Raw genomic sequence first — 22,311 nt, forward strand, 5'->3', positions numbered from 1 at the left:
CAGTTTGGATACCATGAGATTGTACCATGTCACCACTTGAAAATTTATATAATTTTTTTAATTTTGAAATAATAATGAGGCACAATCTCAAAATGCAACATCATCGAACTTTTATATTATTCAAGTTCAGAAATCAAAATGAACTTAATTGTAAAGTTCAAATAGCAAAATAGACCAAAAAAGAAAAGAAAAGAAGAAGTACCAAAATGAGAATCTAATTGTCAAGGAAAAATTCATATTATTCAAAAATTAATTTGCACTATTAACTTGAACATAATTGTGTTTGAAGTCAAGCATAAAATTCGAGATTACTTTTAATTAGGCGATTAAAAATGTTACAGTAGTTCAATATTTTATCTCTAATCAAACTTGAGTTCTAGAAATTCGATTCAAGTCAAATCAAGTTTAAGCTTATTACAATCAGAGCTCAACTCAATCACATCCCTAATCCTAATAATAATCATCTTCATTGTTGCTTAAAATACTCATGTCCAACACTCGTATTTAATATATATAGACATAACTACATAATATGATTTTACAAATATATGAAACTTAACATACCCTTATCTGGCATTCACCTTTGAATCGGGATACATCGGATGTTCCGACATTTTAATATAACACAAATTCCACAAAAACCTTCATTTTAATATAACAGCCCTGAGGTTTCCAAAATTCTGTAATGTATGACTCAAAATTTTAACATGAATGAAAACTGAGTTTTGCACACAAACTGCCACAGAGAAAAATAAAAGGGATTAAGACATGAAGTTTACTGATTTTCGCTATTTCATTCACTTCTTCGCCTTCACTTTCTTAACCATCCTGCAAAAAGAAAAAGGGAAATCCAAATTAGAACTGTTGAGAAACGGATAAGACAGCAATGCAGTGATCTTTATCATGCATCTTACTCGGCCTGTTGGTTTGCAGCTGCAGGTGCGGTCTTCTCAACGGGTCCCTGGATGGTCAAGAAACAGAGGTTCAGTCGCTAAGAACCAACTATAACTCGAAACATCCAAAACTAACAACATAGGGGTGAGCAAAAGTGATTCCAATTATAATGGTTAAACCGGTGAAGGCCAAGTCAATTCAGTCAAGTAGGTTATGATGGTTAATTATGTTTTGTAGACAGTTAAAATAGGTTACGCTAGTCGGTTATCTGCTATGAAACCGATTTAACAGACCAATGTTATGCCGGTTTGGTTAGCTAAGTTGATTTTTCCCTTTTTTTAACCAAACTGACGAACCAACCGACTGCTTTCCTCTAGAAATACAGAGGGTAGTGTAAACTGGTGTAGTGTTTGGGGTGGTGCAATGAGTAACCAACATTAAGGTACTATAGCCTAGTATGCAAAAGCTACCATGTTCCGGTTTTCTTCTAAGGTAAATTTATGTTGAACTTTCGAAAAATTCAGAACCCACAATTCATTCTCACATAATGATTATCGACAGGTAAATCGAAACAGATGTTTGCATTTACCTGTGCAAGGCGTTCCTCTCTTCTGGCCATCTTTCTTTCCCTGCTTGCCTTGTTCTTAGCACGCTTGGCCTCGAACTGGTCGGATAGAGTCTTTTCTCTCGCTTTTTCGGCCTTGGACTTGTGAATACTTTCCATCAAGACACGCTTGTTCTTAAACACGTTGCCCTTAACTTTCATGTACATGTCATGGTACATGTGCTTGTCGATCTTCTTGGATTCCCTATACTTACAAAGCAATCGCCTCAGTACACGCATTCTCCTCATCCAAAGGATCTTTGTCGGCAACCTTGCCTCTCTTGTACCCTTCCTCTTACCTGAAAGTATTTAATAGAAATTATGGAACAGAACCCAATCATGTATGCAACACACTAAACATAAGCAACCAGAGATAGATTAATCGTACACCGTATCCAGAGTGTTGGCCCTTTCTCTTGGCCTCCTTCATCCTACGTGCACGTGAACGGGAGTGAATCTTTGTAGGCTTCCTGATGATAAAACCGTCCTTCACCAGTTTCCTAACATTCTGCCCTGCAACCGGTGATGATTTTTTAACATAATAAAAAAGCCATGAAGCTGCTTCACATTAAGATAGAACACAAACCCGAACCATCCAAAATGTAACTCGAACTACTCAAGTTCAACTTAAAAAAGAACTTGAATGCAACTCAGTTGTTGTCAAGTTCAAGCAGCTCAATCTATCAAGAGAGAAAAATTCGAACATAATAATGCTTGACTTGACTTACTTGCAATGCTTTATTACTATTTGAATCGAAATTAATTGAATTATTCATCAGATAATTGAATCCGTCAAATATTCACATTTAGTACGTGAAAAATAATTTAAAAAGTAATATCCACCAAATAAAGAAAATTCAAATAATAGATAAATATCTGTATCTGCTTCGAATCTGCAACATGGTAATTAAAACATCCAAATCCGACAAAAGCAATTTGAATAACTGCAAATATCCGAATCTGCACTATCAATTGCTATTCCTACAACTTGAAATTCAGAACCTAAATCTATCATTTTCCTTTCCTATGTTCACTTAGAAACCAAACAAACCCTAAACAATCACTGACAAACAATAACAGCTTCGATCTATATACTACAGCATATTGGATTAACAAATTTGGACTGTATTTCTAAAAAGAATCAAAGAAAGAAAGAAAAAAAAAGTTCAAGAGAGAGTAACTTACTGGAATTGGCCATGGAGATTTCATTGATTTCATTAGGGTCCAACCAGACCTTGCCACGACCACACTTGAGGACGCTAGCGGCAAGCCGCTTCTGAAGCTTCAAAGACACCATTGTTGTTTCCCCTTTCTCGTCTCCCTCTATCACCGGAAAATCGAGGGTTTTGGGGGAAGAAATGTGGAGGTGGCTATTTTAACGGTAACGATATTTTTATTTAGGGATAGGGTTTGGGGTATTGAAATATGAAGGTAATATTTTTTGTTTTTATCCCTCAATTATGTTTAATTTATGCATTTAGTCCGTGTAAATTTTTTTAAGTTAGTACAATCTCAAATAATTTACATAGCAATAGTTATAATTAAATTTAATCATTACAATCAAAATATATCCGGACCCAAACCATAATAATTAATAAATCTCGAACATTTAATTTATGCATTTTAATTTTACTTAAATTTATCTATTTTACTTTTATAATATCCTTAGTTAGGGTAAAAATTATCATCGTTAACTAATTCAATTAAAATATTAATATGAATATTGATTTCCTTTTCTTTTCCCCATACTTTGAATATTGATTATTTGTGATAGAATATTGAATATTGGTTGAGACTTGAAGTGCTTCAACTTTGCGTAAATTCTGATTTATGATAGGTTATTTTCGAGTTGTGCTTCATAATTTTTAATTATATTTATAGTAATTCTAATATACAAATAATTTGACAATACGGAAATGAACAAAGCCTTGGCTAATAATAGGTGGGAAGATTCAAGCATTATAGTATTTAGAAGGGCACGACAACTCTTGAGAGCTGAAGAACAATGGTGGTTGAGGTATATATCTAAAGAATATAACATAATTGTAGATCACTTGGCCAAGTTGAATCTTACGTGAAAATCAAGCTTACGAGTCTTTTATGCTATCCCTAATGAAGTCTCAAATATTTTTCATCAGGACAAAATGAGGGATACTTTTGATATTTTTAATCTTATATAATAATGTATGTTTATTTATATAAAAAAAAAGAGATTAATAATTAGCTTAAAATATCTATATCTTTTACCAACCTGGTTTGAATTGATATCCACCAAAACATTCTGAAATGTACAAAATAAGAAAAATATATCTTACTAAATCAAAATTGAAATTATTTAGTATAGATTTAAATTGAGCCGTATATATTAAGGTTAATATATTATTTGGTACAAGTTTAGTTTTCAATTTAGTACTTAAATCTTTTTGTCTTAATTTAATACTTAAATTTAGTTTAATTTTTATTTTGATATTTAAATTTTTTTAATTTAATACTTGAGTTTTATTTTGCCTCAGTTCAATGTTTGAGTTTGACGTTAATGTTCAATTTGATACTAAAATATTTTTTGTCTCAGTTAAGCACCTATGTTTTTCTACTAGAGTAACCGTGCCAAACATTTATTAGGCTACGTGATGACATTTAATCTAAATATAAATTGAATATTGAAATTAAACTCTTAATTAAACTTTTAAAATAATTAATAATTTAATTAACTTTATATTAATCGATTAAAAGTAATTTGCCTAAACCTTTTTATGGTTTTTTTTTTCGAGAAATCCAATTTTCATTACATCATTGAGTGGCATTTAAGAAGGAGAGATTTTTTTTTTCTTAAATGGAAGTCCAAAAAGAAGACACAAGTGGACATTAGCTATGATTGAATTGAAGTAACCCATTAAAGTTTGAGCAATTATGTATCAATTCGTTTGACAAAATCTATGAAATTATTTAATTATATTAGTGAGTTTATAAAAAAAAAAAAAAACCTGAACCAAATCCTAGAATTGTGCATGAATGTTTCTATAAATAATATATGATTCGAATACGTACATTTCTTTTAATTAAAATATTACAAGTTGAATGTTTTAATGTTTTGTTGGACAAAATAATAATAAAGAACCCTTCAAGTGGCATTCCAAGGTTGCTTTCAAGGACCCATCAGATAAGATCCCATGAAACAACTTGTGACCAAATTAACTCCCAAAATCATACTATATTGTTATTTAATTATGTGTATTGGATATAATGTGGGTGTATATTTATTATAAAAATGTTAAGATTGACAATCAATCATACAATCAGGGATTAGTGAAGTTATAAAATTTATGTATGGGATTAGATAAACTTAAAAATAAAATCATAATGTCAAAAATAATTATTTGAATTATTAATTTTTTAAGGAGTTCATAAGTATATTTAAGAGTATAAATACGAATTATAAATAATACATGTCTGATTAATTCGAACTAGAATCAACTTAATAAAAGTAATCACAGATTGAAATTTAGAGTATATACGAACAAAGCCCACATATAATGAGACTTAAACTCAAAATAATACGGGGAATATCTCAGACATGGCAAGGCTTCAATCTCGATGCTCAATATTCTGAAACTTCAATTTTTATCAACAAGACCAAAACCTAATTAACATTAAATTATAAATTTCAGAAGGGATTAAATGTGCAGTTGTACCATTTAACGAATAAAACCAAGGATGCTATTAAATTTTAAAAAGTTAAAATAAAATTTTCATTGTCTTTTAATTAGAAAATAACAAAAAAAATTCAAATAGAATAAGGAGAGGGCTTCAACCACTTTCATTAAAAATCTTTAACACTTACTAATTAAAAAAAAGTAGAAATAATTAAACATTATTCATATACGGAATTAAAAAAAAGAAACCCATTAATTTAATTATATAAACTAAGTTAAAATTAAGGTAACATTAGGCTGACTAATTATATAAATCTCTATTTCTACGATGATTCTATTAGTAGAGGTTTGTTTACAAAATAAAGACAAAAAGTGAGGAATTATTTTTGAAATAAAATGATATATGATTATAATCATTCAAATATTCATGACGCACCAATAGATTAGGTTCATGCATCTTCCCTATGGAGCTGTCAAATTTCAATTGCTTTCCCACCAACAAATTCTCAATCTATAAAATTTTTAAATGTCAAAACATAAGTTATTAATATATTATTTCACCACAATTTAAACCCCTTAGATTCGTCTCTCTTTAAATGGGGTTTTTCATGATGGATACATTTAATATAGCATTAAAAGACACCAAATTGATGCGGCAAAGGCGTAGTTTTGGACGTACAATAATAGCAATAATTAATTTTATTCGCAAGTAAAAAGTGAAGTTGTGTTTCCTCTTGGTGCATGCATGCTCTATTTTTTCGTTACATCCATCCCTTTCAGTAGGCTGAACCTTGCGTTGCAAAAGCTGTCAATTTGGAGTTGGATTCTTTGATAATCTCTACGCTTCTGGATTTGGATATTTAATTTTGAGGGATCAATTAAGACTGTTTTTTTTTACATATATTCTTTCATAAGCAATATTACTGAAAACAACTAATAAGTTTAAATAATTATATTTTTTACAAATTAAATGATCTTACCTAAAATATCGAAACCAAGCAACCTGATTTTTTATTTAATAAGATATTGTTACAAAAATTAGCTTTGGATTTTCTATAATAATAATAATAATAATACCTCTGTATATATATATTTGATAAAAATTAATATATACTTTTAATTACTCCAAATACGTATAAAAAACAATGCAGGTATGTGATACATATATACATAGAGCCGGCCGCTTAAAATCTTCATCCATATCCATTCAAACATGAAGGATACATCAAATGCATTGATAAACTGCAGCGTGTTAAATCCTTTATTCTTATATATATAATGCAACTAATGGATTGATACAAACATGAAAGTCATAAGCATATACATATATAACAACATAATAATAAACCCTAATTAACACACAAACATTGATTAACGCTAACTAATCCATGCAAGAGCAAAGCGTTAATCCTTTATTCTCATATATATATATATAATGCATGATAGCATAAATAAAAAAACCCTAAGTAACACAAAAACATTGATTAACGCTAACTATTATTTAATTTTCGCCCCCACTAATGAACATGTTAGCGCCGTTGCTTATACTGAGTTACGAGGTCATCAAGTGTCCAAAGCTCCAGTGAGTCAGTCCCACCGTTACCACTCAGCTGAGTCATAGTCTCATGGTTAGTCTCCAAGCCCAGGAATGATTCCAGGCTCCAGATTTGTTCTTTCAACTCCAACTCACTCTCCACCACTTCAATCGGCTTATAATCTTCACTTCTTCCATACCCAAGACCCATAGGATAAGGTGGTGAGTCAGTCTGGAAACTCGGTTGAGTTAACTCGGGAACGATGCACCTTTTCTTAGCAGGAGGAAGCAGAGTAAGAGCTGGTGAAGCTGCTTGATTTTTGGTGGGCGTTTGAGGGAAGTTGAGCTTGGCTTTATCACCACGGATACGCTTGGCGGCTTCATCGTAGGCTCGAGCCGCTTCTTCGGCTGTGTTATAGGTACCGAGCCAAACTCGGACGCCTTTTTGAGGGTCTCTAATCTCAGCCGCCCATTTGCCCCATGGTCTTTGTCTTATTCCTCTGTAAAAGTTTTTCCGAGTTCGCTGAGTCTTTTCAACCTTTTTAGTGACTTGGCTTGTCTTCTGAATCGTCTCGCTTCTCTCTAATCAGTAAATCAACCCCAAAGAAAAAAATAAAAAAAAAATTTCACAGAAAAAACCCCCATTTTTTTGTATGTTTATATTTGGTCTTATTCTGGTTTTAGTTCTTCTACTATGTTGAAATTAGAAATTTAAATTTTTTCATTTTAATTTAACATAGTTTGATCATATTATTAACACCATTACTTGCTGATATTAAATTGAATTTTTTTCTATAGCAACTTTAAGCATTTGGATTTTCACGCAGCCATAAAAAATTCAAAAGACCACCTTACTATAATAACTAATAATATTATCAAGCTGAGTCTACTAATAACATTAAATTAAGGGACTAAATCCCAAATAAGACCAAATTAAATTAAAGTGATTAATCTTAAATTTTAATATAATAGAAGGACTAAAATCATAATTAAACCTCTATATTCCAGCTTCAAGTTCATGCAAGAAAAATGTTCTATGAACAAAAAAAAAGAACCAAAAATTTGAAGAAAACCCGGAAAAAGAAAACCAGACCTTTGTTAAGTTGATTGTCTTTTGGATTAATGAGCTTCTTGTTGTTGTTGTTGTTATGAAACTGATGATTGACAAAGCTTTTGCCATTGTTGTCGAAACCTAGGAGGTCGGAGAATATGTCAAGTTCAGACCAAAGGTCATCGCCGGTCAATTGCCGGTCATATTTGGGGGCGACGAAATCGGAAATAATTGCACCTCCACACATTTTTGGGTGTTATCTTAAAAGAAAACCTGTTTTTTTTTTCAGATGGAAAAAGCTTTGGTATTGGGGTCTAGGATTTATAGACCGACGGTTATAAATTATAATACAAACCAAAATATATATTTATAATATACGGACAAATTTGCAATCACCTCTTTCTAGCTTTTCTTATTTTAATATTAGATTTTAGGGTGTATCTTTGAAGGTAATAATATTATGGAGTTGGATTATATTAAGAGTTATCCTTTTCAAAATAATATATTAAAGAGTAAATTAATTTTTCTATCGAATTAGATACATATGATACAATTGAGTGTAATTGTGCAGTTATTTTAATAGCAACGTTAATTTTTAAGAATAGATTTTAATGAAAATTTTACTATAAAAGATCAATTTACTCTTTAATATAACATACAAACCTACCATTTTAAATTCTGACTCTTACTATTATTATTATTATTATTATTATTATATCCACTAGGCCCTTAAATTGGGATTACCATTTTTCGAAGGGACATCAGAATTACTATTAATTTTTCCTTGTCCAAAAGCAGAGCTAACCGAATCCCCAAACAAATTAGGGTTCTTGTTAACAATTCCAATCCCAGAACGATTACCTGCTCAAGGACCCGATGAGGTCCAGCTCTTTCCCAAAATGTCACCCACCATGGAACTGGGTCCAGATAACCTGGAATGGCTTCATTCGGGACGAGTTGGTGGGTGACGATTTGTTGGGTTGCCAAGCGGGATTTGATTGTACAGTAGATGAATCAGATGAAAATGAAGATAGGGTTTTGATCTTTTGGTCATTGAGGGATTTGAGTTGATCTGAGATTTTGCCCAAGCCCGGCCCAGCCCGACCAGTTTTTAATTAAAATTAAAATTAAAATTAAAATTATTTTTTAATAAAATTAAAACTAATTGTTATTAAAATTAATTGTTAGTAAAATTATCAAATTATTAATTGTATTAATTGTTGTAATAAAATCTAACATTTGATTAGTAAATTTATCAAATTATTAATTGTATTAATTGTTGTAACAAAATCTAACATTTGATTAGTAAAACAAACTTGATGTTTTATTATTATTATTTTGTAACACTAGTTAAGGAAATGAAAGTAAAAAACTTAAAATAAAAACTATTATATTTTAAAATAAAATATATATATTTAATATTTTTTGGGCGGGCCGGCAAAAAATCTTGCTGAGGCCTGCCCTTTTTAAACGGGCCTAAAATTTTGCTCAAGCCCATATTTCGGGCCTATATTTTTACCCAAACCCTCCCATATTTCGGGCAGGCCGTCGGGCTGGGCCGGGCGGCCCGGCCCATGGACAGGTCTAATCTGAGGCCAAGATTGAAGGTTCAACGAAGCTGATGAACTATAGTGTACCTTTGGCGTTAACTGTAACACCCCAAAAGTCGTTACAGTTTGAAAGTTTGAAAAATTGAGATTTTATCATCAATAAAGTGAAATAAAATAAATAAATAAATAAAGGAAATAAAGTGATAAAAGGGAGAGAAGTTGAATTATATTAATTAAAAATTTGATTAAGAAGTATATTACGATGTATTGATTCAAGTAAGGGCTAAAGTGTAAATATAAAAAACTTGAAGAGTCATTAATGTAAATATTTTAAAGGCGAAATGATAACCAAGAAAAATGAATGAATTAAGACCAAATTAAATAAGTAGAAAAGTATGAGGGATTCAATGGAGGAATTTTGAAAGATCACGAGTAAATAATCATTAGTTAGAAAAATAATGTTGAAGGGTAATGACAATGTTGACGATATCTTAGTAATATTTTTTAAATACAGAAACAAAACAAAGGATCTGCGTAGTGCTTAAGGCTGGTCTAAGTATTTAGAATCATTTTTTCAAAGCAATGTTACCCAACCTCATAATTTCCACCCCTAAAAGAACCCGCACCCGATTCATGTGTTAAACATATATTTAAAAATAGATACAAGGACCCGATCCAACAAAAATCCTCCAAATATACAAAAACATACTCGTATCATACACTTACCTGTCCATATAAGATTTCAACCAACATTGATGCAAATGTTCATATTTCCCAACTTTCATAAATATGCTAGATAAACATGTATGAACTCATCACCATCAAACAAGATATATGTCAACCAATAGCATTTTACTCTAAAAGTCTCCTAAATCAAGGAAAAGCCCAGACCAACACGGTGAACCTAAGAAAGGGAAGAAGATGTAGATGGCGGTGGTGATCGGTTTCTTGTTACCATAGTCTCGAAAAGGTTATCTTCTTATATGCCTATCACCACGTCCTCGAACTCTGCTGCCGCTGGATGGCTGCACCGAGCTTGTATATTGTGGTCTATGAATGACTTTCCCATCAACAAACAAATCACCTGATAATCAATCCATCAAGAAAAGAGAATAAATTTGTTGAGAATGGGAATTTCTATGGCTATAAGCAACAAACATAATCTTTTAACTCCTGAATTCTTTAAACTACCCACCTCCATAATCTTTGTTCGGAACATCGAGATACGAATCCGGTAAAACCCAGAGTACATGAGGTAACCCTATAGAAACATAATGTCAATTGTATGAAAAAGATTGATTTTAGAACAAAGTGGCAGGCTCATCAATGATAAGTTCAAAACCACTCACAAAAACAAATGAGACTAACAATTTAGAAATTTTAAAACCTAAAAGTACCGTGGAGGCCCTTGTACTAAGAGTCGGATTATATTTTGCCCCCTTTACTTAGAAAATGGGCAAGTTAGTCCACGTATGTTAGATCAAAGAGCAAATTAGTCATTCTCTTGAGAATTATAGGGGCTAGTTTGCTATTTTTTGAGTAGAAAAAGGCAAAATATAATCCAACTTCTGCGCACTTCAAAACAATTGGGGAATGAGGGGGAACCGTTTAAACCCTAATAAAATAGTATAAAAAGAAATAACATTGGGAGATTTAAAACCCTAAAACAGCTAATAAAACATCACATACAATGAAAATCACTGTTAATTCTTACTCTCTCTTTTTTTTTTTTCTGAAAACCCATTGCTTCAGAAAACGCAATTCTTCCTCCAAGTACACTAAAAAAAGAGGAAGAAAGAAAGAAAACCATGTAAACCTTAAACCCTAATAAATGAGAAATGAAATTACCTTTAACTTTATAAGACAACTCCTCAGAAATCAAAGCACCAAACCCAGTATACCTCGTTGTACAAACAGAGTATATTCTCTTTTTTGCTTCCTCTTCACTACAAGATTAGAACAAACAAAAAAGAAAAATAAAACCCAATTCTCAAATTCCCGGAAACCCCCCAAAATTAATGAAATTTGAAGGAATTGTTATTATTTAAAAACCTGCCGACAACAGAAGCGAGGGTTTTAACGTAGGCATCGATCATTTCTTCTTCGGAAGGTTTTGGGTCTTCTGGGAATTCCAAAACGATAAGCCAATGCTCATAATCACAGCCATCGAGGAGAATCGTTTCTTTCGGCGGTCGGTTACTCCAGTTAGGAGATGGATCGTTCAAAGGCGAGTAACCGGACGCGGATGTCTTGGTTCGGGTCTGGATTTTGGTTGCTTGGGGGGTAAAAACTGGGGTTTTGTTGAGGAGAGCAACTGTGAGGCGAGAATGGGAAGGAAAGGAAGAAGAAGAAGAGAGGGCGCGGCTTAGAAGGGTTGATAGAGATCGTCGGGCATTGACGGAAGCCATTTTCCGGCAACGCTGGTTCTCTCTGATAATAAGCCTTGTTTCTTCGACGCTACTAGATTGTGACTATAATGTAGGTCACCGGTTCCAACGATTTATTGTTAAAAGAAAGGAATTTTTCGAAAAAATAAATAATAGATAAAAAAAATCAGAAAATTAAAAAAATTGAAAAAATTATAAACTCATTAATGCCATAAAAAACCAATTATGCGTTACAAACCCTAACCTTTTTAGTTTAAAGCTTATATGTATAGCTGTTCAAGGGCCCGGCCCAAGTATAATAATTTTTGCATTTCAGTCCGGTCCGATTGAATAGAATTCAATTTACATAAAAAAAATATTTTTAGTTTAAATTTAAATAATTATAATTATAATCTTTATATTACACGTGGATTTAGTCATTGTATTTTTAAAAATTTAAAATTTCAGTTTTGATTGAAATAATAATAGTTAAATTCTTGTTAGGTTAAAATATATCATTAGTTCTTATACTCTTTATAAATTTAAAATTTTGTCTTTATAATTTTATTTATAGGAATTTTGAAAATATAAGACTTATGACTTATTTTAATTTTTTTTAAAGTATTAGAACCAAATTCTTACGTAAAGCAAAATAAACTATATTCATAATTATACCAAAATTTTACAGACAATTGGAATTCATATTTTTTTTGAATGCATTACAAAATACTCTCTAAACCCTATATTGGCTAAGATGTATTCACAACATTACCATGGTACTGTACACTAGCTCCACTACTTTCTATCCTTTTTTACCCTGTGATTTTGAATGCCATGCGCCGCCCTAACGGCACGGCGGAGGATTTTGTAACCCAATGTAGGAAACCTTGGCATTAGTACAATTAGATTCGAAAGGCTGTTGGTCACGTGGTGGACCGACGTACTGTAAGTCGATATTATTCATTTGAATGCCTTCACAAGGATTCGATTTACTGCAAAGGAATTGTACCGCAACTTTGCTTATTGAAGTTCCCTTGATGTTCACAAATCGAACGTCGCTAATACTCACTTTCGATGTCTTTTTTTTTTTCGTATAATACGCAACAAAAAAGCGAAACCAAAAAGCTCAAAATTTTAGTTTTCCGAACGGGGAAATTGGTATTTGTTAATTTGGGAGAATAAGTTTAAGTTACCTGAGTACTACGTCTATTTCCGTATTCTTGGTCTATGATAATAGGGTTCTTGACTCGATTCATAATTAGGTCTGTGAAAAATATGCTCGAAGCTTTACTAGGGGAATCGGTTTTGTATGTTTTGATTCGAACCCCGTTTGTTGTGTCTGTTAGCGAGCTGTTTGTCACGACGATCTTATTAACATCTGCCTCGTCATCGTAATGGCCGAGACTACCAACACTGTCAATGATTATAGATGAGCAAACCTTTGAGTATGCAAAATTAACCAGTCTAATGTATAGGTGGGTGCAGTAGTGAGGCACAATGCACTGCTAAAGAGAGATTGCATGTTCAAATCTTACATAGACTGTAAAATGGATATGGAAGATATAAAAATACCTGAAACCATGACCTGGGCCACAAATTACTTTGTTGACACTGATGTCGATAGACCCATGGATCATCGAGACACAGTCATCGCCAGTGCCAATAACACAATGGGCTATTTTCACTACAGTCGATTTACTAATGTGAATGCCATCAGTGTTGGGGCTATCTCCAGGGGCTTGCAACTTAAGGTTTAAAAGCCTAAAGTTTTGACAAACGGTGACCATTATGTGGAACCCTTTCGGATCTATGGAATTTATCCCATTGATGATTGCATCATTTACCTTATTGAACTTGAAATTCTGCATTTTTTGTACACCATAAATGTTAAATCCTTCAATTTATCTCAAACTAAATCATAGGAAAAAAAGAAAAAACAAAAAATCTAATCTCCAATTGTTATTTTGAAGCTTACTGCGGCTAAACGGACACAATGTGACTTATGGGCACAATCATTGTATTTCCATGCCTTAGCACCTTGGCCATGGAATGTACCGGTGCCGCTTAGAATCAATCCCTTGATGCTTTGAAACGTAATCCAATCCGTATCGTCGGCTCCTCCGGTAAAATACGACAAATCAGCTTGTGCTTTCACTATTCCGTTAGCTTGAATAATTAGAGAAGATGGATTGAAGCAAGGCCCTTGAAATATGATTGGCCCTATTAAGAAGTCCCCTTTAGGGATCACCATCATAGCATTTCCACGGAAATTGCATGCAGCTTTGAATGTCCTTATAAAATTCTGCAGCAAACCACAATTCAATCAAACAACACCATAATATATATACACATATATGGAACGAAACTTACAATCGAGCTATCGGTCTTTCCGTCGGCCTTTGCACCGTAGTCCAACACATTAAAAGTTTTAACATCAGGGCCTAACTTACCGGCAGCGGCATTTTTAGCTTTAACTAAAGCTTCGGCTGGATTAAACGGACCTGTCCGTTCGCAACCATTGCGATCAACTAAGCACAAGAGAAGAATGAGGCTAATTCGAGCTTTAGTGACGAATGCCATTGCTGTCACCTTTCAAATTGAGCTACAATTTTTCTTTTCAAGTTTGAAGGATTGAAGTGAAGAGACTTAACAATGAGATTAATTTGTGGAAAGCCATAGTTTTTCTTTTTTTATAATGTTTTAGCCCTTTAAGAAAAATTCTTGCCACAATTTTACAATGGGAAAGGACTAAATTATCGGAAGAATTTAAGTTTGGTCACCTTTTTATTCTAAATATAGCTTCTGTAAGTATCCTTCTGTATTTTTGTGTGTTCGCCGTGAATGGTGTAGAGAAAACCCGGCGTGATTGATATATATATCGAAAGTTAGATGATTGGTTGCTTTTTAATTGTACTTCAAATTCGAAAATTAGAAACTTGGTTGATAAGAGTGAAATGGCTTAGAGTCCATTAAATATTAATTCTCAAATTTATTTAGAGGTGGATGAAGAAGATATATTCATGGTAAAAATATCTTTGTCCCTTTTACTCAAATTAATTATGAGTTATTATTGTTAAAACTAACAGAATAATAAAAATGACATATGACATGCAATACATGTATCTCATGTTGACTATTTTTAATAATAGAAGTGGATGGAATTTTAATTAAATGATGAATTTACTTTTTGATCGAGGTACTGAAACTTTTTTTTTCGATGGTGAATTACAATATTTCATTTGTTTTAAAGTCAACAATTGAAACCCAATTTTTTTCCTCTGTACTGCTCTTCAATGTCATCCTTTTCCCTTAAAAAAAAAGTTAAATATTTGAAATAGAAATTTAGAGGACTATGAAATTCTGGAAGATAATAGCTTAGATGGTTGAAGTGGATTGAGATTCAGAGATAGAAATGGAATTATTTAAAGCTCCCTCAACATCAAGTAGAATAAAGAAAAACTTGATTAATTCTACCAACAAGTCCAATCAAGTTTTGAAGTCAAAATATTTAATTGGATATCAAATTTGGAAAAGTAGGAATAATTTTATTCAAATTCATTGCTGAGACAAGAAAAAAGAAAAGAAAAGAAGGAGAAATACTTTCCACTTGAAAAAAGTAAGTTATTTTGGTTAACGAAGTGATATTCTCAAAGCCTTTTGTCATCCTTAGTTGATTCCAATATTCATAAAATTAATAATTAATCTAATCTAATATTTGTTAATCCAAAGAACCCACATTTAATTTAAGTTTAATTTTTAAATAAATTAATTTATGTAATATTGAGATTTAAATGATTTATCATGTCATTTAGTTAAATTTGTATTTTATATTTTAGCACCATTGAAAGCGCTAATTAATTTAGTTTTTTATTGGTACTTAATAAATTTTTATTAATTTAAAATACGTGACGCAAGATGATGGGTTAACAAAGTTAATCATGTATCAATAAAAAGTATCAATTTGATTAACGGTTTTAAATTCAAGTAAGTAGAAGCTAAAATATACATTTTATTAACTAATTACTATAACATTTAAATTTTCTTACGTGATTTGATTCAACCGACTGAAAGCATAAGTATATTATAGACCCTGATGCTTGAAAATCAAACGAAAAAGAAACATAAGATCATAATACAGAAGACAAAAAGAAAATACAACTATGGTAAATCACTAAAAAACACATGTATTTTACTACCCAAGCTACTATTGCTGAAAAATTATTCAAAATTACTTACTATTAATGAGACTTTGCTCAATTTGGGCCGGGTTTGCTGAACAATCTGACCTTCGATCAAATCGATGGCACTTGCTGCGAACTTGACAAACATACCATCTTGCGTAGTTGGTGGTGATTGGAATTTGATGATAAACTCCGGTATCGGGTTGTTGGACAAGGGTAACAACTTGCGGTCCATGATAAATGTATTGGTTCGGAACTGCACATCGATAAACCGTTGCGTCTCCGACTTGCCGGCCTTTTGATTCCGATGCAACCTTGATAAGATGACCTATTGAACATGCCATGGAGCTACGTATTTCTTTTCGTTTGGTGTTGGTTTTTTTGCCCTTTCTTATATGGTTAATTAGAGGCTTAGGCACCCATATTTATATAGGAAGTCTAGGATATCTAGCTGAAGCTTTTTCATTTCCCATTTTTTTCCACCATAATTTAAATTTTTTAGAAATAAATTAATAAAATTATCAAGGAATTTTCTTAGGGGAAAAAGAAATGAAAAAAAAAAAATAAGAAAAGGAAGTGGTTCCCCATTATTCTTCCATTAACTTTTTGATTCTATTCTTGATTAACATGAAATATAGATGAAATTGAAATCACTACTCATCTTCCATTTACAATGAGTAAAACTTGATTTAATTTGAAAAATCAAAATTTTTTCGAATTACAAGTTATTTGAGTTATTTGATTTTTTCGAATTAACTCGAATAAGTTTGAGTTCGAGTCGAGTTGGCTTTTACAATTCCAACAACTCAAGTAACAATTTGATGTAAATATCCCTTTGATCCCTATCAATTTTGAAAATGAGTAAATTGGTATCTGTCTTAACAAAAATTAAAAAATTCCAAAATTTATATTTTAAATTTGAGATAAATTTATTGGTTTAGAAAAGGCCTACATTTATGTTATCTTAATATTTATATAATTATATATCCTATTAATTTAAAATAAAATTCAGTTTTTGCTATCCAAGCCGGGTAAATAGTAGGAAAATATTTTAAAATTTTGATATAAGTTGATTCATAATAAATGATTACATTTCAATTTAAATAAAATAAATTCAATATTAGATTATAATCTAAATAGAAATTGTGCGTATTTTAAATATATCATTTGTTAAATTAATCTTATCTTCAATTTGATTTTGAAGAGATAAAATTTGGAATTGAAAATCTTTTACAAAATTTAAATAATATAAAAATTGAAAATGATAAAATAATCTTTTTTTCTCTCTCATAATCCTAAATTATATTTTTAAATTTGAATGAGACAAATTTACATACAGGAATGAAAATTGGTAACAATTTGGGGAGAATCACTCTCCACCATGCAAATAATTAACTAAAAATAGTAATTAATTTGCTAAAAAGGGGTTACTTTGGTAGTATAAATATTACATTTGAAAGAGAGATTATTCAAGCCTGAGCTCAAGGGGCATCAAGTAATAAACAGCCCCCACAGCTTCAAACTAAGTTCCTTTCTTTCTTTCTTTCTTTTTCTGACTTTCTTTCAAGGGAAAGAAAGGGGAGAAAGATTTTATGCTTTTTTTATTATAAAATAAATAAAAGAAATGGCGAACAACGTTGCTGTTATTGGTATTTGTTCGGTGTTCTTGGTGGCAGTGGTAGTGGCAGTAGTGGTGGGTGTGTCACAGACTCATACAAAAGAGGAGAGTGATTCAAAGAGCAATAGTATATCTAGTTCAAATAAAGCGGTGCAGGCGGTTTGTCAACCCACACATTTCAAGGATGCTTGTGAGAAGAGCCTTGCGTCATCTAATTCCACCGACACTAAGGAGCTGATAAGGTCGAGTTTCCAAGCAGCGATAGAGGAAGTAAGGAAAGTGTTGGCGAATTCAACGACGATCCAAGACTTAAATAAAGATGACAACAACAGAGAGGCGCTTAAGGTTTGTCAAGAAGTGTTGGATTTATCGATTGATGACCTGCAATTGTCGTTTGATAAGATGGGGGAATACGATATGAGTAAGATCGGTGATTACTTACTGAACCTGAGAGTGTGGTTAAGCGGTGCCTTAACTACCCAACAAACATGTGTAGACACATTCGCGGAGGTAAGTAATGAACAAGCGGAGAAGATGAAATTAGTGCTGAAGACTTCAATGGAGCTTACTGCTAATGCTTTAACCATGGTCACTAAGTTATCCACCGTCCTGAAGGACCTTAACATTCCAGGCCTCGATGGCATCGACACGACTGGGTTCGAACGTAAGCTCTTGTCTAATGATGGACCTGAGTGGATGGGCCATGCTGAGAGGAAACTACTTCAGGCACCGATTATTAAGCCTGATGTTGTGGTTGCTAAGGATGGTAGTGGGAAATATGACACCATCACCAAGGCCTTGGAAGAAGTCCCTAAGAAAAGTCCCAATCGATTTGTTATTCACATTAAAGCTGGTATTTACAAGGAAAAAATCAATGTGACCAAGCAAATGACTAATGTTATGTTCATCGGTGATGGCCCAACCAAGACCATCATCACCAATGACATTAACTGCATTAACAATCATCCGCTCAAAACATTTCAAACTGCAACAGTTGGTAAGTAGTATTATGTACATATAAGTTTGGTAGTGAGGTGAGGTGACTAACTAGTATATATGTTTGTGAAATATTGTAGGTGTGGATGGGGTCGGTTTCATGGCCAAGGACATTGGATTTGAGAACACAGCAGGACCCGAAGGTCATCAAGCAGTGGCCTTTAGGGCAACTAGTAATAAAGTCATCATGTTCAATTGCCATTTCACTGGGTACCAAGACACCCTTTACCCTCACAAAGGGCAACAATTTTATAGGGATTGTGTCATCAGTGGGACGGTGGACTTCATCTTTGGGGATTCGGCAAGCGTGTTCCAGAATTGTTTGATCATCGTGAGAAAGCCAGGTGAGAACCAAAACAACATGATTACAGCACCTGGAAGGCAATACATAGACACTGACTCTGCCCTTGTACTTCAAAACTGTACCATCACGGGTGCCCCTGATTACCTTCCCGTGAAGGACAAGAGTAAGACGTACCTTGGTCGTCCCTGGAAACCCTTGGCGAGAGCCATCATAATGCAATCTACGATTGAAGACATCATTACACCAGAGGGTTATGCCCCCATGGAAGGCACCAAAGGATTGGACACTGCCTACTTTGCTGAGTTCGAAAACAAGGGACCTGGTGCCAAAACTGAAGGCAGGGTCACATGGCCAGCTATCAAGAAAATTGATATAAATGAAGCCAAGAAATGGACCCCTGGCGTCTTTCTTGGATCTGACCAATGGGTTCCACAAGCCGGCATTCCTTATTATCCCGACATGGTCCCTGTAGTGTAAACTTTCAAAACCATCGCCATTAGTCTTATTATTATTATTATTATTATTATTATTATTATTATTATTATTATTATTATTATTATATATCCCCTCCTCCCATATGAGAATAAAAGGGAAAATTCATCATTATTATGGAAGTTGCAATATGTAATTATTTTCTTATTATAGAATTAAAAGTAATAATATGTTATCGGAGATAGATACAAAGTCTAACCAACTTAATTTCGATCGATGCTTTGTGTTGGGTTAATTATTTTGGACTAAATAGTTAAAATTTAAAGTTATAAGAGGCTTCAAGTTTCTAAACTTTTTTATATTTGAAATTTAATCCTAAATTTTTATTAAATTTGTTGGTATGACATTTTAAATTTTAAACAAAAACTCACTTGATAATAATATCACAAAAAATATCTTTATAATAAACTTGAATTTAACAAAAAAAAAAAGAAAAAGAAGCTAATGATGTTAGCAATTCTTTAAATTTATCTCAGCATTTTAAATAGATTAGTTAATGATCTTATATAAAAGAAAACTCAAATATAAAAATTAAATCTTAAATTTTAATATAGTACTATTTTATATAATTAAAAAGTAGGAGCCTTCCTTTGATATGTAGTAGTATAGTATAGATATGCTCTTAAACAAAAAAATAAAAAAATTGTTATGTATATCATTAATTAAAATAATGTCTTAATATATTTTAATTAATATAAATACAGTTTTTAATATTTTTAATTTGTAATTATCATTTAACATAAATATTATTTTAATTTATAAATATACTATTGAATACAAATATTATTTTTGAAAATGATATATTTTCTATAAATTTTATTTTGGTGTTAGCGTGGTTGCAAAATTGGCCACCTTCCGCTTAAATATTTGGGCTTCCGTCTGGGTGTTAATCCTCGGGATTGGGAACCTATTATTCAAACGGTAAGGTCCAAGCTTCCGCAATGGGAACGAAAGCTTCTTAGTTTTGCGGAACGCCTTTCCCTGGGGAGGTTACATAGTGAATCGGAAAGGAAATTAGCACGTGTTAAATGGGAAGTGGTGTGCAAAAGCAAGAAAGGAGGAGGTCTTGGGGTTATGAATTTACAGCTCCAAAATCAAGCTCTCCTAGCCAAGTGGCTTTGGAAATGTGCTAGCGACGCCAATTCTCTCTGCCTTGATCAAAACCTCAATCCATGCCGAATTTTGGGCGTTGCATCATAGAAGATGTTAAGTTTATTGACTGTAATTATTTTTCTTGCTTTGTTGGTTCAGGTAAGGGTGTTCTACTTTTGGATCGATTGGTGGTGTGGTGAGAAACCGATTAAAGATTCTTTTCCCAGTCTTTTTGCTCTCGCTTTAAATTAATGGGCAAAAGTTGTTGGTTACGCCATTGATGGTAGCCTTGATCATGATAGCTGGCATTTATTCTTCGTCCGATGCTTCCTTGATCGGGATATCTCAGCTTCAAGCCTTGGTCAAGCACACTACGTTGTTTCAACACCTGAAAGATGGAATTATATGGCGCCACGATCCCAAGGGACAATTTTCTGTTCAGAAACTCTCGGCTATTCTTTTACATTCTGATAATGGTAACACTTTTAAAACAATATGGTCTATTGCTGTCCCGCCTAAGGTTCAAAGCTTTATATGGATGGTCCTTATTGACCGCATCCCCTCGATGTCATTTCTTATTCAAAGTCCAGAGCAATCTCTTTGCTCCATGGTGTAGAAGAACCATTGAATCGACATATCATGTTCTCTTCACTTGTAATTTTGAGTGGTGGAAATTGACCTGTTGCCTACAAAACTCTTTAAAAAGACTTGTTAGTGGAATGTCTTGGAACGGTTTCCCAGCACAAAGGTCGTAAAGAGTGGCTCTCTGGTTCCTATGGCTTGCTCATAAGAAATCTCTTTCTCTAGACCAACTTCTTTTTTTAACTACGATGGTGCTGATATCTCTCAAGGCTTTGGGTGGGAGAATCCGTGGGATTGTGAAAGGATTCTAAATGGCTCCCACCACCCTTGGGATATTTGAAACTTAACGTCGATGCATCAGTAAAAGGCAACTATTCTGGTTGTGGTGGCAGTCTTAGAGGACCAAATGGCAGTATCCTTGCTCTCTTCCCTGCAGCAGCTACTAATACTTGCGGTGTTTGCGGAGCTGAGTTAAGTGCCATCAAAATGGCATTGGAGCTATTTGTCAATGCTGGTAAGTTCGAATCTCATGGTTTGTTGATTGAATCAACTGATCTGGAAATTCTGCTAATACTTTCATCAACATCTTTAGAGAAGCGGAATGTCTCGACATGTTCCTTTGGTGGTAAGCTGACGCGGTTTGGTCCTTATTCTGTGTATCGCCTTATGTTTCGTGTCTTTATTTATAACATTGGCTTATGATTTTATCCTATTAATAAAACTATACCTTCGCTGATAATAATAAACAAAAACAAACTGTCGAAACCACCTTTTCATTTGAAATTTGAAAAACGGGAATCAACTTTGAAAATAAAATGGGAGTCGCCACCAATCTTTTATTAAGGTGTGATCGGTTCATCATTAAAAAATAATTTTAGGTCTGCGAATTTTGAGAAAACAGGCTCGGGAGTCGGTTACGTACGAGGAACGGTTAGCACCCTCGTGACGCCCAAAATTGGTACCGAATTGATTGTTTAATGTCTTAATGTCGAAAATTTGAAAAGATTTTAAAATACGATCCTTTTATCTTGAATAGAATGGATTGGATGATAAGACTCACTTATTTCAAAGGAATAAATTGTCACACTTAATAAGTTAGAGTGCAACATTTCAAATCCTCAAAATTAAGTTTATCTTTTGACTTTTAAAAGCTATGCATTTTGAGAAGGATATTTGATTATTTGGATCAAATGAGAAAATCAAAACCCAGTGAGTTAGGGTTCGATTTCCTCGAAATTCCTAAACACCAAATATTGCCTTTATTATTTTTATTTTTTTAAAAATCGAGATACAAAATGTCATATCCAGTAAGTTAGGATCCAACATTTTGAAATCTTAAAAATGGTATGGTTTCGATAAAATGAACACTTGATTACCTAAATTCATCGAGAAGA

General features: G+C 32.8%; 5 protein-coding genes across 6 annotated transcripts; 1 reads left to right on the forward strand and 4 right to left on the reverse strand.

Moving 5' to 3' along the window:
• Positions 1–469: 469 nt before the first annotated feature.
• On the reverse strand, positions 470–2,897 carry LOC105800721 (60S ribosomal protein L19-2). Of its 2 annotated transcripts, none has more exons than XM_012632015.2 (5): positions 2,684–2,897; positions 1,889–2,011; positions 1,484–1,797; positions 915–961; positions 470–828 (listed from the first exon to the last, which is right to left on the reverse strand). In XM_012632015.2, the coding sequence occupies exons 1-5, from the start codon at positions 2,793–2,795 to the stop codon at positions 798–800; spliced, it is 627 nt and encodes a 208-aa protein (XP_012487469.1). In that variant the 5' UTR covers positions 2,796–2,897; the 3' UTR covers positions 470–797. The 2 variants fall into 2 exon arrangements, with proteins under 2 accessions (XP_012487469.1, XP_052476504.1); XM_052620544.1 differs by having other exon boundaries at positions 1,889–2,006; positions 2,684–2,845.
• A 3,504-nt stretch (positions 2,898–6,401) lies between these two features.
• Positions 6,402–8,067, reverse strand: LOC105800723 (ethylene-responsive transcription factor RAP2-3). Its single transcript, XM_012632016.2, has 2 exons — positions 7,779–8,067; positions 6,402–7,267 (listed from the first exon to the last, which is right to left on the reverse strand). Exons 1-2 carry the CDS (start codon positions 7,981–7,983, stop codon positions 6,681–6,683), a joined length of 792 nt encoding a protein of 263 aa, XP_012487470.1. The 5' UTR covers positions 7,984–8,067; the 3' UTR covers positions 6,402–6,680.
• Positions 8,068–9,980: 1,913 nt separating this feature from the next.
• Positions 9,981–11,793, reverse strand: LOC105800724 (multiple organellar RNA editing factor 3, mitochondrial). Its single transcript, XM_012632017.2, has 4 exons — positions 11,339–11,793; positions 11,135–11,232; positions 10,482–10,547; positions 9,981–10,370 (listed from the first exon to the last, which is right to left on the reverse strand). Exons 1-4 carry the CDS (start codon positions 11,692–11,694, stop codon positions 10,258–10,260), a joined length of 633 nt encoding a protein of 210 aa, XP_012487471.1. The 5' UTR covers positions 11,695–11,793; the 3' UTR covers positions 9,981–10,257.
• A 684-nt stretch (positions 11,794–12,477) lies between these two features.
• Positions 12,478–14,318, reverse strand: LOC105800725 (exopolygalacturonase). The gene is made up of 5 exons (XM_012632018.2): positions 14,023–14,318; positions 13,628–13,954; positions 13,225–13,514; positions 12,846–13,065; positions 12,478–12,730 (listed from the first exon to the last, which is right to left on the reverse strand). Exons 1-5 carry the CDS (start codon positions 14,230–14,232, stop codon positions 12,497–12,499), a joined length of 1,281 nt encoding a protein of 426 aa, XP_012487472.1. The 5' UTR covers positions 14,233–14,318; the 3' UTR covers positions 12,478–12,496.
• A 3,000-nt stretch (positions 14,319–17,318) lies between these two features.
• On the forward strand, positions 17,319–19,458 carry LOC105800727 (pectinesterase). Its single transcript, XM_052620534.1, has 2 exons — positions 17,319–18,448; positions 18,528–19,458. The coding sequence occupies exons 1-2, from the start codon at positions 17,458–17,460 to the stop codon at positions 19,226–19,228; spliced, it is 1,692 nt and encodes a 563-aa protein (XP_052476494.1). The 5' UTR covers positions 17,319–17,457; the 3' UTR covers positions 19,229–19,458.
• The last annotated feature ends 2,853 nt before the right edge of the window (positions 19,459–22,311 follow it).

Source organism: Gossypium raimondii, chromosome 9 (genome assembly GCF_025698545.1).
Source record: "Gossypium raimondii isolate GPD5lz chromosome 9, ASM2569854v1, whole genome shotgun sequence".
In the NCBI taxonomy this organism is placed as follows: domain Eukaryota; kingdom Viridiplantae; phylum Streptophyta; class Magnoliopsida; order Malvales; family Malvaceae; genus Gossypium; species Gossypium raimondii.

Excerpts from the sequence above, each read along its gene's own strand:
- LOC105800721 (XM_012632015.2), bottom strand. The coding sequence starts at position 2,795 with ATGGTGTCTTTGAAGCTTCAGAAGCGGCTTGCCGCTAGCGTCCTCAAG. Across the intron at positions 2,012-2,683 it reads AATCTCCATGGCCAATTCCA|GGCAGAATGTTAGGAAACTG; the intron begins GTAAGTTACTCT and ends CACCGGTTGCAG. Across the intron at positions 962-1,483 it reads GAGAGGAACGCCTTGCACAG|GGACCCGTTGAGAAGACCGC; the intron begins GTAAATGCAAAC and ends TTGACCATCCAG.
- LOC105800723 (XM_012632016.2), bottom strand. The coding sequence starts at position 7,983 with ATGTGTGGAGGTGCAATTATTTCCGATTTCGTCGCCCCCAAATATGAC. Across the intron at positions 7,268-7,778 it reads AGACAATCAACTTAACAAAG|AGAGAAGCGAGACGATTCAG; the intron begins GTCTGGTTTTCT and ends TTTACTGATTAG.
- LOC105800724 (XM_012632017.2), bottom strand. The coding sequence starts at position 11,694 with ATGGCTTCCGTCAATGCCCGACGATCTCTATCAACCCTTCTAAGCCGC. Across the intron at positions 10,548-11,134 it reads GTTGTCTTATAAAGTTAAAG|GGTTACCTCATGTACTCTGG; the intron begins GTAATTTCATTT and ends ATGTTTCTATAG. Across the intron at positions 10,371-10,481 it reads TCCGAACAAAGATTATGGAG|GTGATTTGTTTGTTGATGGG; the intron begins GTGGGTAGTTTA and ends ATTGATTATCAG.
- LOC105800725 (XM_012632018.2), bottom strand. The coding sequence starts at position 14,232 with ATGGCATTCGTCACTAAAGCTCGAATTAGCCTCATTCTTCTCTTGTGC. Across the intron at positions 13,955-14,022 it reads GAAAGACCGATAGCTCGATT|AATTTTATAAGGACATTCAA; the intron begins GTAAGTTTCGTT and ends GGTTTGCTGCAG. Across the intron at positions 13,066-13,224 it reads GGCCCAGGTCATGGTTTCAG|TGTTGGTAGTCTCGGCCATT; the intron begins GTATTTTTATAT and ends AATCATTGACAG.
- LOC105800727 (XM_052620534.1), top strand. The coding sequence starts at position 17,458 with ATGGCGAACAACGTTGCTGTTATTGGTATTTGTTCGGTGTTCTTGGTG. Across the intron at positions 18,449-18,527 it reads ATTTCAAACTGCAACAGTTG|GTGTGGATGGGGTCGGTTTC; the intron begins GTAAGTAGTATT and ends GAAATATTGTAG.